We start from the raw sequence: 12,109 nt of genomic DNA, 5'->3' as shown, positions 1-12,109 counted from the left end.
AACCCTCGTGCACTGTTGGCGGGAAGGCAAACTGGTGTAGCCACTGTGGAAAACAGTGCGGAGACTCCTCAGAGAGTTAAAACTTGAACCGCCCTACAACCCAGCAATTGTACTACTGGGTATTTACCCAAAGAATACAAAAATACTATCTACAACAGCCAAAGTATGGAAACAGCCCAAGCATCCACCCACTGATGAATGGATAAAGAAGTGGTATATATATTCAGCCATAAGAAAGAATGAAATCTTGCCATTTGCAATGACGTGGATGGAGCTATCGAATATTCTGATAAGTAAGTCAGAGAAGGGCAGATACCATATGATTTCATGCATATGTGGAATTTAAGAAACAAAACAAGCAAGGGGAAAAAAGAGAAACAGTCCAGGAAACAGACTCTTTAACCGTAGAGAACAAACTGATGGTCACCAGAGGGGAGATGTGTGATGGGGATTAAAGAGTACATGTATCATGATGAAAAATAAAATAATTAAAATATATATATACTATATATATTCAATCACTCAGCAGTTACTTAGGACTTTCTTGCTCAGGTTGCTCAGGACTGTGCAACTTTATAATCTTGAGTCTCTGGAGAGCCCTTGGGTCCTAAATGGGTCCAAAGTGTATTGCCCTTGAATTTAAAGCAAGAGTAACAACTTTCTTCAATGAACAAATAGAGTGTACTGCCAGGCAGAAATGTTTACAATTCTCCCCCATTTCCCTGGGTGGAAAAACAGAGTTCAGTAGACTTTACCGTAAAATATGTCGAGGAAACCTACTAGGTGCTCCATACAGTGTCAGCCCCGAGGATCATGGGGATACGGCTGTTACATAAGAACCTGACCTTGGGCAGAAGGTGATAAGAGCCAGGAACAAGGTACAGGTGGTTCCGTCCGGGGGGGGGGGGGCCGGGGAGGCAGAGACTCCTGACCTGGGGTCAGAGAAAGCAAGCAGGCGAGATCCTCCCAGACCTCTTTTGCAGACAACGTTCAGGCTGGGTGTGAGTGAGTGAGCACGGCTCCCCCACTCCCCGAGGTAGCCCGGCACAGAGAGGGCTCGGACACACCTGTTTGGTTCCAGGTCTTTTAGCGACTAAGACATACAGCCTCCTTTCCGTGGGCCAGAAGGTGCATTTTCCTGGAGGCCTTCACTCTGCCAGCCCCGTCCGTGGTTCCCTCTTAGCCCCCAGCCTGGACTGGGCTCCCCCTCAATGTCACCCCAACACTTCTGGGGCCCTGGTCACCTCTACCTTGTCCAGTGTCCACTTCAGACCCTCTGCTCCCCAAGCTTCCCCCCACACACACCCCTGACTTGTGCCCACTGCACGACCCCACATCACCCCACAGAGCACAGAGAAAGCAGGAATCTCCAGACCGAGCCACACTGGCCCGCAACGCCCACCTGCAAACTCCCCCACGTCAGCAGGGGGAGCCCACCGTGCTGCTCCCTCCCCACGTGTCCCAGGGCACCCCCACCACGGCTCCAACTCCTGTCTTCCAGACCCCCCTTCCTCCCCAGTCTTCAGCCACTTTTCCAAAAAGTCTTCACATCATACTCTAAATAAACATTGCCGAGTCTATACCACTAGAAAGAAGGAGGGGGAGGAGGCGAGGGACGATAGGGAGGAGGAGGGGGAGCAAAAGAAAAAGAAGCAGGAGGAAGAGGGGAGGGGGGAAGGGAGGGGGAAATGGAGCAGGAGCGATGCTAAGCACCAGGCACGGTACCGCATTTCATCTCCCCCAGCCCCACCCCGACCTTGGCCTCAGGCAGGTCAGGCCAGCACCTTCCCCCCAGGAAGCAGAGGCTGAGACCGGGGCATCAGGCAACCGAGGCAGGGCCCAGCTGGGGTGGGAGGGGCCCAGGTGCTCTCCAGCATCTTCCCAGGCAAACCCTTAAAGCAGAGGCCGAGGGGTCCCTTACCTGGCGGGCTGAAGGTGGCCTCCCACGTCTTGGCGTTCTCCCGCGTGTACAGCTCCACGGAGCCCTTGCCGCCACTGGAGCAGACCTTGAACCCTTCAGAAATGACCTGTCCCCCGTATGCAGAAGGGATCGGTCTGGACTGCTCTCCGTGCGTCTTCCAGAAAAAAGAAAACGTGACCCCTGAGGGAAGGAGAGGCGCTGGGTCAGGAATGACAGCAGAAGGAACTCAGAAGCAGCTCCTTTGCGTTTGAAAAGCCCTTCTGTCCTCATTCTAGAGACAGTGCACGTTCAATTCAGAAAATTCCGATAACAGCAATAGGCAGTATTTAGCAAAAGCTCACTAAGTACCAGACACTTTTCCAAGAGTCTTCAGGGACTTCTCTTCTTAAATATTGTGAAAACCCTGTTACCACCCCCGTTATGAAACGAAGACACTGGGCCAGCTTGCCCAAGGTCACCAGCCATCATTAAGGTTAGATCCAAGCTCCAGCCTTGTGACCCCAGAGCCCCCAAATATAAAAGCCTGCACAATCTTCTTTTTTCTTTTTCTTTTTTTTTTTTACATTTATTTATTTTTGAGAGACAGAGAAACAGAGCACACGTGAGGAGGGACAGACAGAGGAGACAGAGTCCAAAGCAGGCTCCAGGCTCCCAGCTGTCAGCACAGAGCCCGACGCGGGCTCAGACTCACAGACCATGAGATCATGACCTCAGCCAAAGTCGGACGCTCAACCGACTGAGCCACCCAGGGGCCCCCACAATCTGTTCTTATTCTTCCTTTTAGTCCAGAAGCGTCTTCCCGGTAAGTCTTCCTAAAACCTTCCCTACAAGCATATTTTACAAAGAAAGGAACCAGCTCACGCACACTGGCTTATAAACCACATAACTTACTGTATCTCCACAAAATCCCTCCAGTGTCCATACAGCCTCACGTCATCCCGTTCTCTGCACAGCGCTACATCGAAACCGGTATCACATGGTCTCCTTCAGCTTTTTATTTTCCAAACAGAACTGCCAGCTAAACCTGGCACACCTCAGATTATATGCCTTTAGGAGAAATTCCTAGGAGGGAATTTCTTGTCAAAGGGGAAGCCCGCTTTTAAGGGTTTTGACATCTACGATTGTTATTTCCAACAGAGGAACGGAGTGGGGCCCACGGAGGCCGTGGCCGCTAAACTTTCCTTCAAGACACCCAGCCCACAGGTAGTCGGGTTCCTAAGTCCCGAGCTGGCCCCACGTTGTACCGCGTGGACGACATGCTCTTTGCTCAGATGCTACTATGAACGAGCTGGCTCAGTGGTCACCGCGTCTCACCTGAAAACAAGTCCAGATGTTGGGGGTGAGGAGTTCCTTGTTATATGGGTAACCTGTGCATGTGTGTGAGAGAGAGACAGACAGACAGATGGAGAGAGGGAGAGAACAGGTGCACACGTGTGAGTACAGAGCTGACGACCCGCGTGGACCGTGTGCGAGAGCAGGAAGTAATCCCAGTGGCCTCATCCCTCTCAGCCTGGCCCGGGCAGGAGAGGACGGAGCCCAGAGTTGATCAAAACAGGCCCAAGGACTTGGGGGTGGAAGGACAGAGCCGGAGGGCCATTTGTCCTGGGCCTTTTTATACAAATGGCACCAAATTTAGACTTTGGGCCTTCAAATGAGATTATGGACACAGCCTGAGAGTCACTGGATTAAAGGAAGACATCTTTCAGCAAATATAAACATGCATCCCATTACCAGCCATCTTTACTGTAATGCCTTGTGAATTGACACGTTACGAGTTGTTCAACTGTCTTGTGACAGTCATACTGCATCATACTTTTGTGGGCTCAAAGCCCTATTACAATTGTCATAAACATGTTAAAACATGGCATAATTTTATAACCCTTGTTTGGAATTTCTCCCAATTTTTAAATATAAGAGGAACCTCAAAATGATGGCTGGGACCTGGACCTTTGCTGACCTCTGAGGAGGGCGAGTAGAACCCCAGGTCACAGGGACTGTGCTCTCAGGGCCATCAAGGAGGGCAGAAAGTGCCCGAGGTGCCATGCCATGTGGGCCACGAGGCTGGGGCTTTGGATGGAAGGCAGCTTGGAGGGCAGAGTGCGACCCCAGGGCCCTTGCCTGACCCGCTGCTGCGCGGGGGGCCCGTCATTTCCACCCGCCAGGTGCTGTGGCCAGCAGAGCCCAGCACAGACCTCACCTCCCCGCCTGGCCTCTCTGCTCTCAGACACAACCCGCTTCACGAGGACGCTAGCACACACATTGTGAAATTCTTGTTATGAAACGAGATCCCAGAGGATTCATAGAAGTTAATTTTTTCCAAACACTGCTGTGTTTAGAAATTCCTCCCATTCAGTCCCGCTTTGGCCAAATGCCTTTCTGTCCCAGAAGAAAAAGAAGAAGGAGACGTCGGTTTGGCGTTAGGTAAGGGTAGATGGAAGGCAGATGGCAGTGCCCGTGAGCAAGTCTCATTTCGGCTAGTTTAACCCGCACGATAATTGCTTCTATCTTTATATTTAAACATCAGTTTCCAGGAGCCGCTAATCCCAGCGCCCTGAGGATCTCTGCTTCCCTCTCCTGGGTCATTAACACGAAGAAGAGACAATCTGAAGGGAAATGAGGTGCAATGATTGACACATTGTTTCCACACTTACTTCCTATGAGCATTATATCGTCATCTACCCAAAAGAACACAATGAGAAAAGGTCTTTCTCGACAAGACACAGAAAAAAGAAAAGAAAAATACCGTCCGGGTGCCACAAGGAAAGACTGACACTTCCAAGCACAGAAATGTAAAATCCTGCAAGGCAAATAATTTGCCAGAACAAAGCCAAAAGACACATAGCATTCTAGGGGGGAAAATAACACGTAATGCATTTAACGTTCAAGAAACCGATTTCCTTACTATGTGAAAACACTTTGTAAAGAAAAGTAGTATCATCAGCATTTACCTGGGAGCAAAGACTCTCCCAAGACTTGTACGCGTGTGAGCTGTTAACCCTCCCAACAGCCCTATGAAGTAGGTGTCACTCGTGTCCCCAGTTTATAGGTAAGAAAATCAAAGCACAGAGGGGTTGAGTGACTCACGGGCGGCCGCACAGCTAGTGACAGGCAGGACTCGAACCAGGCAGCACAGGTCCGGAGGCTGCACCTGTAGTCACTGCCCTCCCCCAGAGACCGCACTCGTGCACTCACTGAAGGAGACAAAACAGACACCGGGAATTCCAAGAAAACAGTGCACAACAACGCCCCGGGCCAAGGAGGAAGTCTCGGTGAACACACTGTCCCCTCTGATGGGGGGCGGGAGGGCAGCTGGCTGGGGGAGGGGAGGTATGGGGTCCTTCCAGGTAGAGGAACAGCCCTTCCCAGGCCAGGGGACTCGGCACGGTGTCCCGAATGCCCCAGGTTCAAAGTGGACCTGAGCAGCGAGTCGGGACAAAGTGACCTGCGGGCCGTGTGGCCAGCGTGGCGTCCACCCGCCTCCCCCAGGAACAGCACGGCTGTGTTCCTCGGGAGAGCCAGTCTGGCCCCCCTGACCGCACACCCTGGGCCCCCTCCAGGCCGCGCCCATCAGCATCCGCTCTGGGCTGACCCCGTGGCACACTGCTGTGCCTTCTTGGGGAGAGTCAGCGGAGAGAGACGCCTGTTTCTGAGGAGAGGACTTGAGCCCCTGGACCCGGCCTGAGGCCAACTGTGATTTTCAAAGACGCCCGCAGTATCCCCCGTCCCGCCCGTTTGTGCCCCGTGACCTCGCCACTCTCCGCCAGCACCCGGGGCGAATTTCCCCACCTGCCCTCTGCCTGACCTGACCCACAGGGGACAACAGAAGGGACACTGGCCGAGGCCCAGCTGCAGTCCCTAATTGTCCAGCAGCTTCTGCTGCGTGCCTCTGGGAGGTCTGAGCCGTGAGGAGTCCAGGCCGCGCAGCTGGGGAAAGACCACACATGGGCGTGCACACACGCGGGCACAGGGGCGCCAGAGCCAGAGGGACAGAACTGTCTTAGGTGAGCTTTGGGTGACTCCAAGCCTGGCCGCGGTCTGACGACAGTGCCTTGAGCCCAGTCAGCCCACAGAACCGGGAAAAGTGACACCAAATTGTGTTTTACGTTTTAAAGTTCAGGTGTGTGTGTTGCACAGCAACAGCCAACCAAACACAATCTTACCTGAAGCCGTTCATTCCATGAGCAAATCGATTCCCTCTGTGAGTTGAGTTTCTCTTGCTTTATGACTCTTCAGCTGACATTTCCCTTCCTGACCCCGTGGTGCCCCCAGAGGCCCCCATAAGGAGCTGAGCCTGGATCCCTCCTTCCTTTGTGACGCGCACTCTGGGGAGAGGTTTGGGGAGGATGCCGGAGCCGCCGCTGCAGGTGCGGAGGGACAAGCGGACGCTCCATCCTGTCCTGCTTACTCCTGTACTCGGGTCAAGGTGGAGGTGGCCACGTCCCTTGTGAGACCGTGGCACCAGCAGAGAGCGACCTGTCTACACCCCGTCAGCCTGGGAGCTAGCCAAGAGCACAGCTGCACAACAATTACCCTGAGCCAGAGGGCAGGCTGCAGAACGTTCTGGAATGGGAAACTGAGGGCATCCAAATCCAGTGCCATCAACGTCACCTGAGGGCTAAACCGTGGTCTCGGGTAAGACACATCTCGGTGCACTCAGACTGGGGGCCTCGAGGGTCTCCCTCCATTCTGGAAGCTGGAGCTCCTGGGGAGTGGTCTCCCTGGTGTGCGTGTGCAGACAGACCCCCCCCCCACACACACACACACACACACGCACCCATCTCCTGCCCAAGTAAGGCATTACTTGGGTCCTAAGCAGATTTTCCCACAGAGCGGCCGCTGTGCTCAGGAGAGGACACAAGCAAGCAGGGCTCCGACAGCCTCTCCTGTCCACGACAGGGGGACACCTGCCAGGAGCTTCCCCAGGGCACAGGCCGGGGGTGGAGAGACTCCCTGGGGCGGGTTGGGCTCTCTGGCTCGCCTGACACAAGCCCAGCAAGGCTCCCACCTCCGGTCCCAAACTCTGATCCCACAAGACACTGAAGTGTCATCTTTGTCCCCACATTCCAACAGAGTGCTGCTTAAAATGACATTTTTGACCCCTGTATTCTTAAGAGTTGGTAATCCCACCACTCGAGGGCCTTGGACACTTTGTCCAAGAGAATTTTAGCGCAAAGACCCGCCTTTACCCAACTCGAATCACAGCACGAGAAGCTACTGCCTTCTCAGTTGTCCTTGGCTCTTCTGGCCTGCGGCAAGGAGCAAATCCATCCGAGCGTAGGTAACGATTGCTAATCCCCACTTAGCAAAGAAACGCCACATGTTGGATGTAGAGCCCTCGTCGGGTAACGATGCCCAAGCCGGACTCAGTAATGAGGTGTCTCCTGTTTATGGGAATTACTGTTACTGGTTTTCAGTTCATGGGAGGGAGATAGTTTCTTTTTCAATTAAATCCAAGTGAGTGACATTTAAAGAAAAACACTAAGGAGTGCCTGGGTAGCTCAGTCAGTTAAGGTTCCAACTCGATTTCAGCTCGGGTCATGATCTTATGGTTTCAGGAGATCGAGCCCCACAGCGGGCTCTGTGCTGACATTGTGGAGCCTGCTTGGGATTCTGTCTCTTCTCTTCCCCCACGAGTGCTGCCTCTGTCTCTGTCTCTCTCAAAATAAAGAAACTTTAAAAAAAAGAAAGAAAAACACAAAGTATGATAATAGTTCAGGTGGTACCTGTATATGAGTAAAAATTATAAACGTCTTAAAAGTGAGTCAAACTTCGGAACCACTGGTCTTGACAAACATTCCAGCATTCCTGGAAACGTAGATAATTGCATCATTCAACCCAAACCAGTTAAAGTAAATGGCCCTCCCCTGGACTTGTCCTCTGGGTAGACACCATCCCGCCTTGCCGCTTTGATACTACGACCTCAGATTTTTTCCCAGCTCCGTGATTAGAACACGAGAAGTAAAAGCCAAAGGAGGTGAGAGAGATGATATCACAAAGAGCAAAATGTGGAGCGAAAATGAGCTGAAGATCATAGTGATGGAGAATCTGGACCACAGACACGGGGTGACTCAGGAGGCTTTCCACCTTCGGGCATATTTGAGTTTAAAATGGTAGGAGAACACGTGATCCATGAAATGAAGCCAGAAACACAGCAGAGACACCTAGGGATGGTGTCTCGGACTCCAGCGTGAACGACACAGCCCATGAACCCAAAAGCCCATCTAAGGAGGACTGCACCCCTGACTGTCCTCTTTCAACATGCACGCACACTCTTCCCCAGAGCAAGCCTTTTACGTATCAAATACGCACTTCAACCCCCGCACCGGAAACAAGGTTCTCTCGAGCGTCTTCCCGACGCCCCTGGTGCTGTGGGACTGTCTTCCGCCACTTCCCAGTCGCTACCGCTGTCAGAGAGCAACGGCACAAGCCGTGGTGGCGAGTGCCAACTCCCTTCAGTCTCAGGGAAACGGCAGAGAATGATGGGGACCTAGGAAGTCAGGAGAGAGCGACCTGTCCCAGGGGTCACCCCTCGACTCCAGCCAACTCCCACCAGGCGCACAGGGAATATTGTTGGATTTTCCGATTTCTTAAGTCAAAAGTATAGATTTTTTAAATGAAATGTTCTCATATACAAGTTGGACATTAATTTAAAAAAAAAAAAAAGAACATCTAAAGCACCATCAGAGGCTGTTTCTGCAAACTTTCTGAGCTAGGATATTCGGCTAAAAACAGCTTAGAAAGCTCATTAAAATGTAAAAACCAAGGGGCGCCTGGGTGGCTCCAGGGGGCCTGAGTGTCTGACTTTTGGCTTAGGCTCAGGTCATGATCTCAGGGTTTGGGAGTTCAAGTCCCCCATCAGGCTCTGCACTGACAGTTCGGAGTCGGCTTGGGATTCTCTCTCTCTCCCTCTCTCTCTCTCTCTCTCTCTGCCCCTCCAACATTTGTGCTGTCTCTGTCTCTCTCAAAATAAACTTTAAATATATATATACACACACACACACACCGAGAAGACCAACATAATGCCACTGTACAAAACACACTTATGGGATGGTCACGGCCTTGGCCAGTTTGGGGACAGGATCCGTGAGCATCACCTGGAGGTCCCAGCTAAAAATGCAGGTTCCCAGGCCTTGTCCATGGAGATTTGGATTCCGTAGGGCCTGGACTGGAGCCCGAAAACCGTATTTCACCATCTTTGCAAGTGACTTGCCCATGGTCTGTGAATGCTACTTCGAGATTCACCGCGCTAAGTCAGTGTGCAGCTCTAGGCCAGTCTTGCCTGCCTCTGGGCCTCGGTCTCTCCATCTGTGAAGCGAGTGTACTGATGAATACTCTTCTGAGGGTCAGCCGCTCCACACACTCCGACGTCCCCATAGCCCCAGACCGTCGGCAGAAGACGGCGGCTGGATCCACGCCCGGCCTGCGTCCGGCAGACCCCTCTGGAAATCTCTTTCCTGAAACTCCATCCCGAAAGTCTCTCGACATTTTGTGGGCAGCCTTTTGGATTTAGTAACCTCGTGCAAATGGGGGGAGAAGTCACCTCAAGGCTGGGAAGGAGGAAGTGTGAGTGCTGAGGGTTTCCAGCTGCTGCTCCGAGGCTCCCACGGCCTTCCCGGTGTTTACAAGCAGAGAACATTCTCATGCTCGGGAGGGAAGCACGGGGCATGTTTACAGGGAGGAGGGAAAGCTGATGAGTGAAATGGGAAGACGGTCTTTCCCGAGAGCAGCCGAGCTGATTCAGAGTTGAACTGGCATCAGAGGTAACAGGTGGACGTTGCTCAAGGTGGCATGTAGTCCAAGATCAGAAACAACTTCTAGAAGTCAGAGGAGTACAAAACCAGAACAGGCTCCTCTGGGAGCAGCAAGGGGCCCTTCATGGCAATATTCAAGTGGCAGCCAGTCAAACACTTGATGAGAAGCGTTCAAAGAAATAAAGCATCGGAAAGACCAACTGCACATATCTGCTCAGTGACACACAGTAAGCATCTGCCATGCTGGTTTTCGTCCCCAAAAATGCAGCGGTGACCAAGACAGACACGGCCCTGCCCTCATAGCGCTGGTGGCCGAGCAGGGAGGCAGACGATGAACAGGCCGTTACCGGCCATGCCAGTGCCGGAGAGGTCCGGGGGCCACAGGAGCGCAGGTAGAGGGACTCACCTGTGTGAGCTCGTCTCCACGGAAGTAACACCTGAGCTGAGCCCTCAAGGTCTACGGGCAGATAAAACAAGGTGCTAGAACATTCCGGGAAGATCCCTCCCTCCGCTGAGTTTCCCACTTGTGCACCTGCTGGCTGCGGGGGTTGAAAGTCAGACACCTCGCCCTCAAGGAACACAGACATTCCTTCGGTTAACATTCAAGAATGGCCAGGCATCCAGATAGCCCTCTTCTCTCAAAAGCTTCCCCTGTTTGCACCCAGTGCCTGTGAAAAACTTCCCCAGGAGGCACCATCTGCCAAGAAGCGAGACCCACGGGGAGCTGACAGAAGTGCAGGAAGGCCGAAAAGCGGATGGAGGTGGGTTCCAGCAGGAGCAGGAGTGGGCACAGGAAGGGGTGGGGGTGGCCTGGCAGAGGGCACACAGGGGCCGGTGGCTAAGCCACTGGGACGTTTACTCTTTTTTGGAAAGCTCAGACTTCAACTCTGCTCCTAAAATGTCCTCTTTCTTTCTTTCTTTCTTTCTTTCTTTCTTTCTTTCTTTCTGTTTTTCAAAAAGTCAAAACCATGAATAGGGGCCCCAAGAGAATTTGGAAGTAAGAAATATGAAAACAGTTGACCTGGTGGATGGGGAGTGGGGAATGACTCTGTTTATTTTGACGTTAGTTTTTACTGTAAATGGAATGGGTTTTAAGTCTGAGCCCACTAGCACCACCAAAAAACAGAGAAACAGAGCGAGCATGTGGAGGAGGCCGAGACAGAGGTGTCCTGAGAGGCCCCGCATCTCCTGTGCCCACATCTTCGTCACTCACGAGGTTCACATCTGACCACCTCCTCCGTCACTATCATCGCTGATCACGGTTCTAAAAGTCAACCCATTTTTCCTGCTTGCTGAAGCCTCACTCATCCTACACAACATCTAGGAAGTTCAGATAAAAACCATAACCCTTCATTTTCTAAGTTGCCCAGCGACACCCGAAATCATCCTACAGACTTCGTGTGCCGCAGGGACTTTTACTTGGGAAACGCCGAGTGGACCTTCCCTGCTCACATCTGGTTTTTCTGGAACCGAGAAATACAGGCTCCCAGAGGCCTCGGAGAACCCGGCCCGAGCAAACACCAGGCAAATAACGCAGCGGAGCTCGCACAGCGGTCCTCCGATGTCACGCGTGCGCTCGGTCGCCACAAAGCTGCATGTGGACAGAGGGAGGCAGGACGAGGGGGGCCCAGCCTCCGTCTGCATCTGCACCAAGCCTGGCGCCAGCATCGTCCCAAGGAGCCAAGGGTGATGTCAAGCGTCCTGGCTTCGTTTTATATCTGGCCAAACGGTCAACAGAGTGGCCCCGAGATGGTTTGACTACACAACACAAGGAGCCCTTAGAGCCGGACACGAAGCCAAAGCTCCCATCTCTGCCTGCCGCCCCGCACTTATCTGCCTCACCCCTGCCGTCCCGCGCCCGTCTGCCTCACCCCTGCCAGCCCGCACCCGTCTGCCTCACCTGTTTTTGAGGAGGAACTGTGCTCACACGTGTAATGGCACAGGTCTGGTGGCTGTGACGTGCAGTCAGCCCCGGTGGGTGGTTACTGTGGGTGAGCCCCTCTACAGGGTCCACTCTCCAGGCAGGTAGGCGGGAGGAGCTGGGTCTGCAAATGCCCACAGCGGGGCTGCCGCCAGGGGCCTCTCACAGCTGGGCCACAGCAGCAAGGAACGCAGTGGCACCTTTAGGCATCACGGCAACCTCAGGAGGGACCGTCACTGACCCGTCGCACAGACAAGGGCTCAGGGGAGGTGGTTGCCCGAGGTCACCGCAGACACTTAGAGAACTGGGACCAGAGCCCGTGCTCTCCCCATGATGGCCCCGGGGACAGTGTCCATGACAAAGGGGCGCACTGTGCAGTGGCCCAGCCAGAGTCATTGGGGGGATTTCTTAAGAGAAACTAGAAATCCATATATTTATGTGAAATTTTTGTTTTTCCACATTGGCAGCAAGCTAAATATTTTTTAGCTCCACACCTGCCAAGCCAAACAGCCACAG

General features: G+C 53.0%; 1 protein-coding gene across 1 annotated transcript in view; it reads right to left on the bottom strand.

The window, feature by feature from the left end:
- The window catches only part of ADGRD1 (adhesion G protein-coupled receptor D1), a gene marked incomplete at its 5' end in the record, with an annotated part of 110,733 nt that overhangs the window by 92,372 nt on the left and 6,252 nt on the right, over positions 1-12,109 (bottom strand). Inside the window, one exon of the mRNA XM_032595353.1 lies at positions 1,922-2,101. Coding sequence (XP_032451244.1) covers positions 1,922-2,101 — 180 coding nt within the window. The remainder of the gene's footprint in view (positions 1-1,921; positions 2,102-12,109) is intronic.

This window comes from Lynx canadensis, chromosome D3, assembly GCF_007474595.2.
Source record: "Lynx canadensis isolate LIC74 chromosome D3, mLynCan4.pri.v2, whole genome shotgun sequence".
Taxonomy (NCBI): domain Eukaryota; kingdom Metazoa; phylum Chordata; class Mammalia; order Carnivora; family Felidae; genus Lynx; species Lynx canadensis.
Note: the sequence above shows the minus strand (reverse complement) of the source record. Positions and strands in the feature narration are given on the sequence as shown.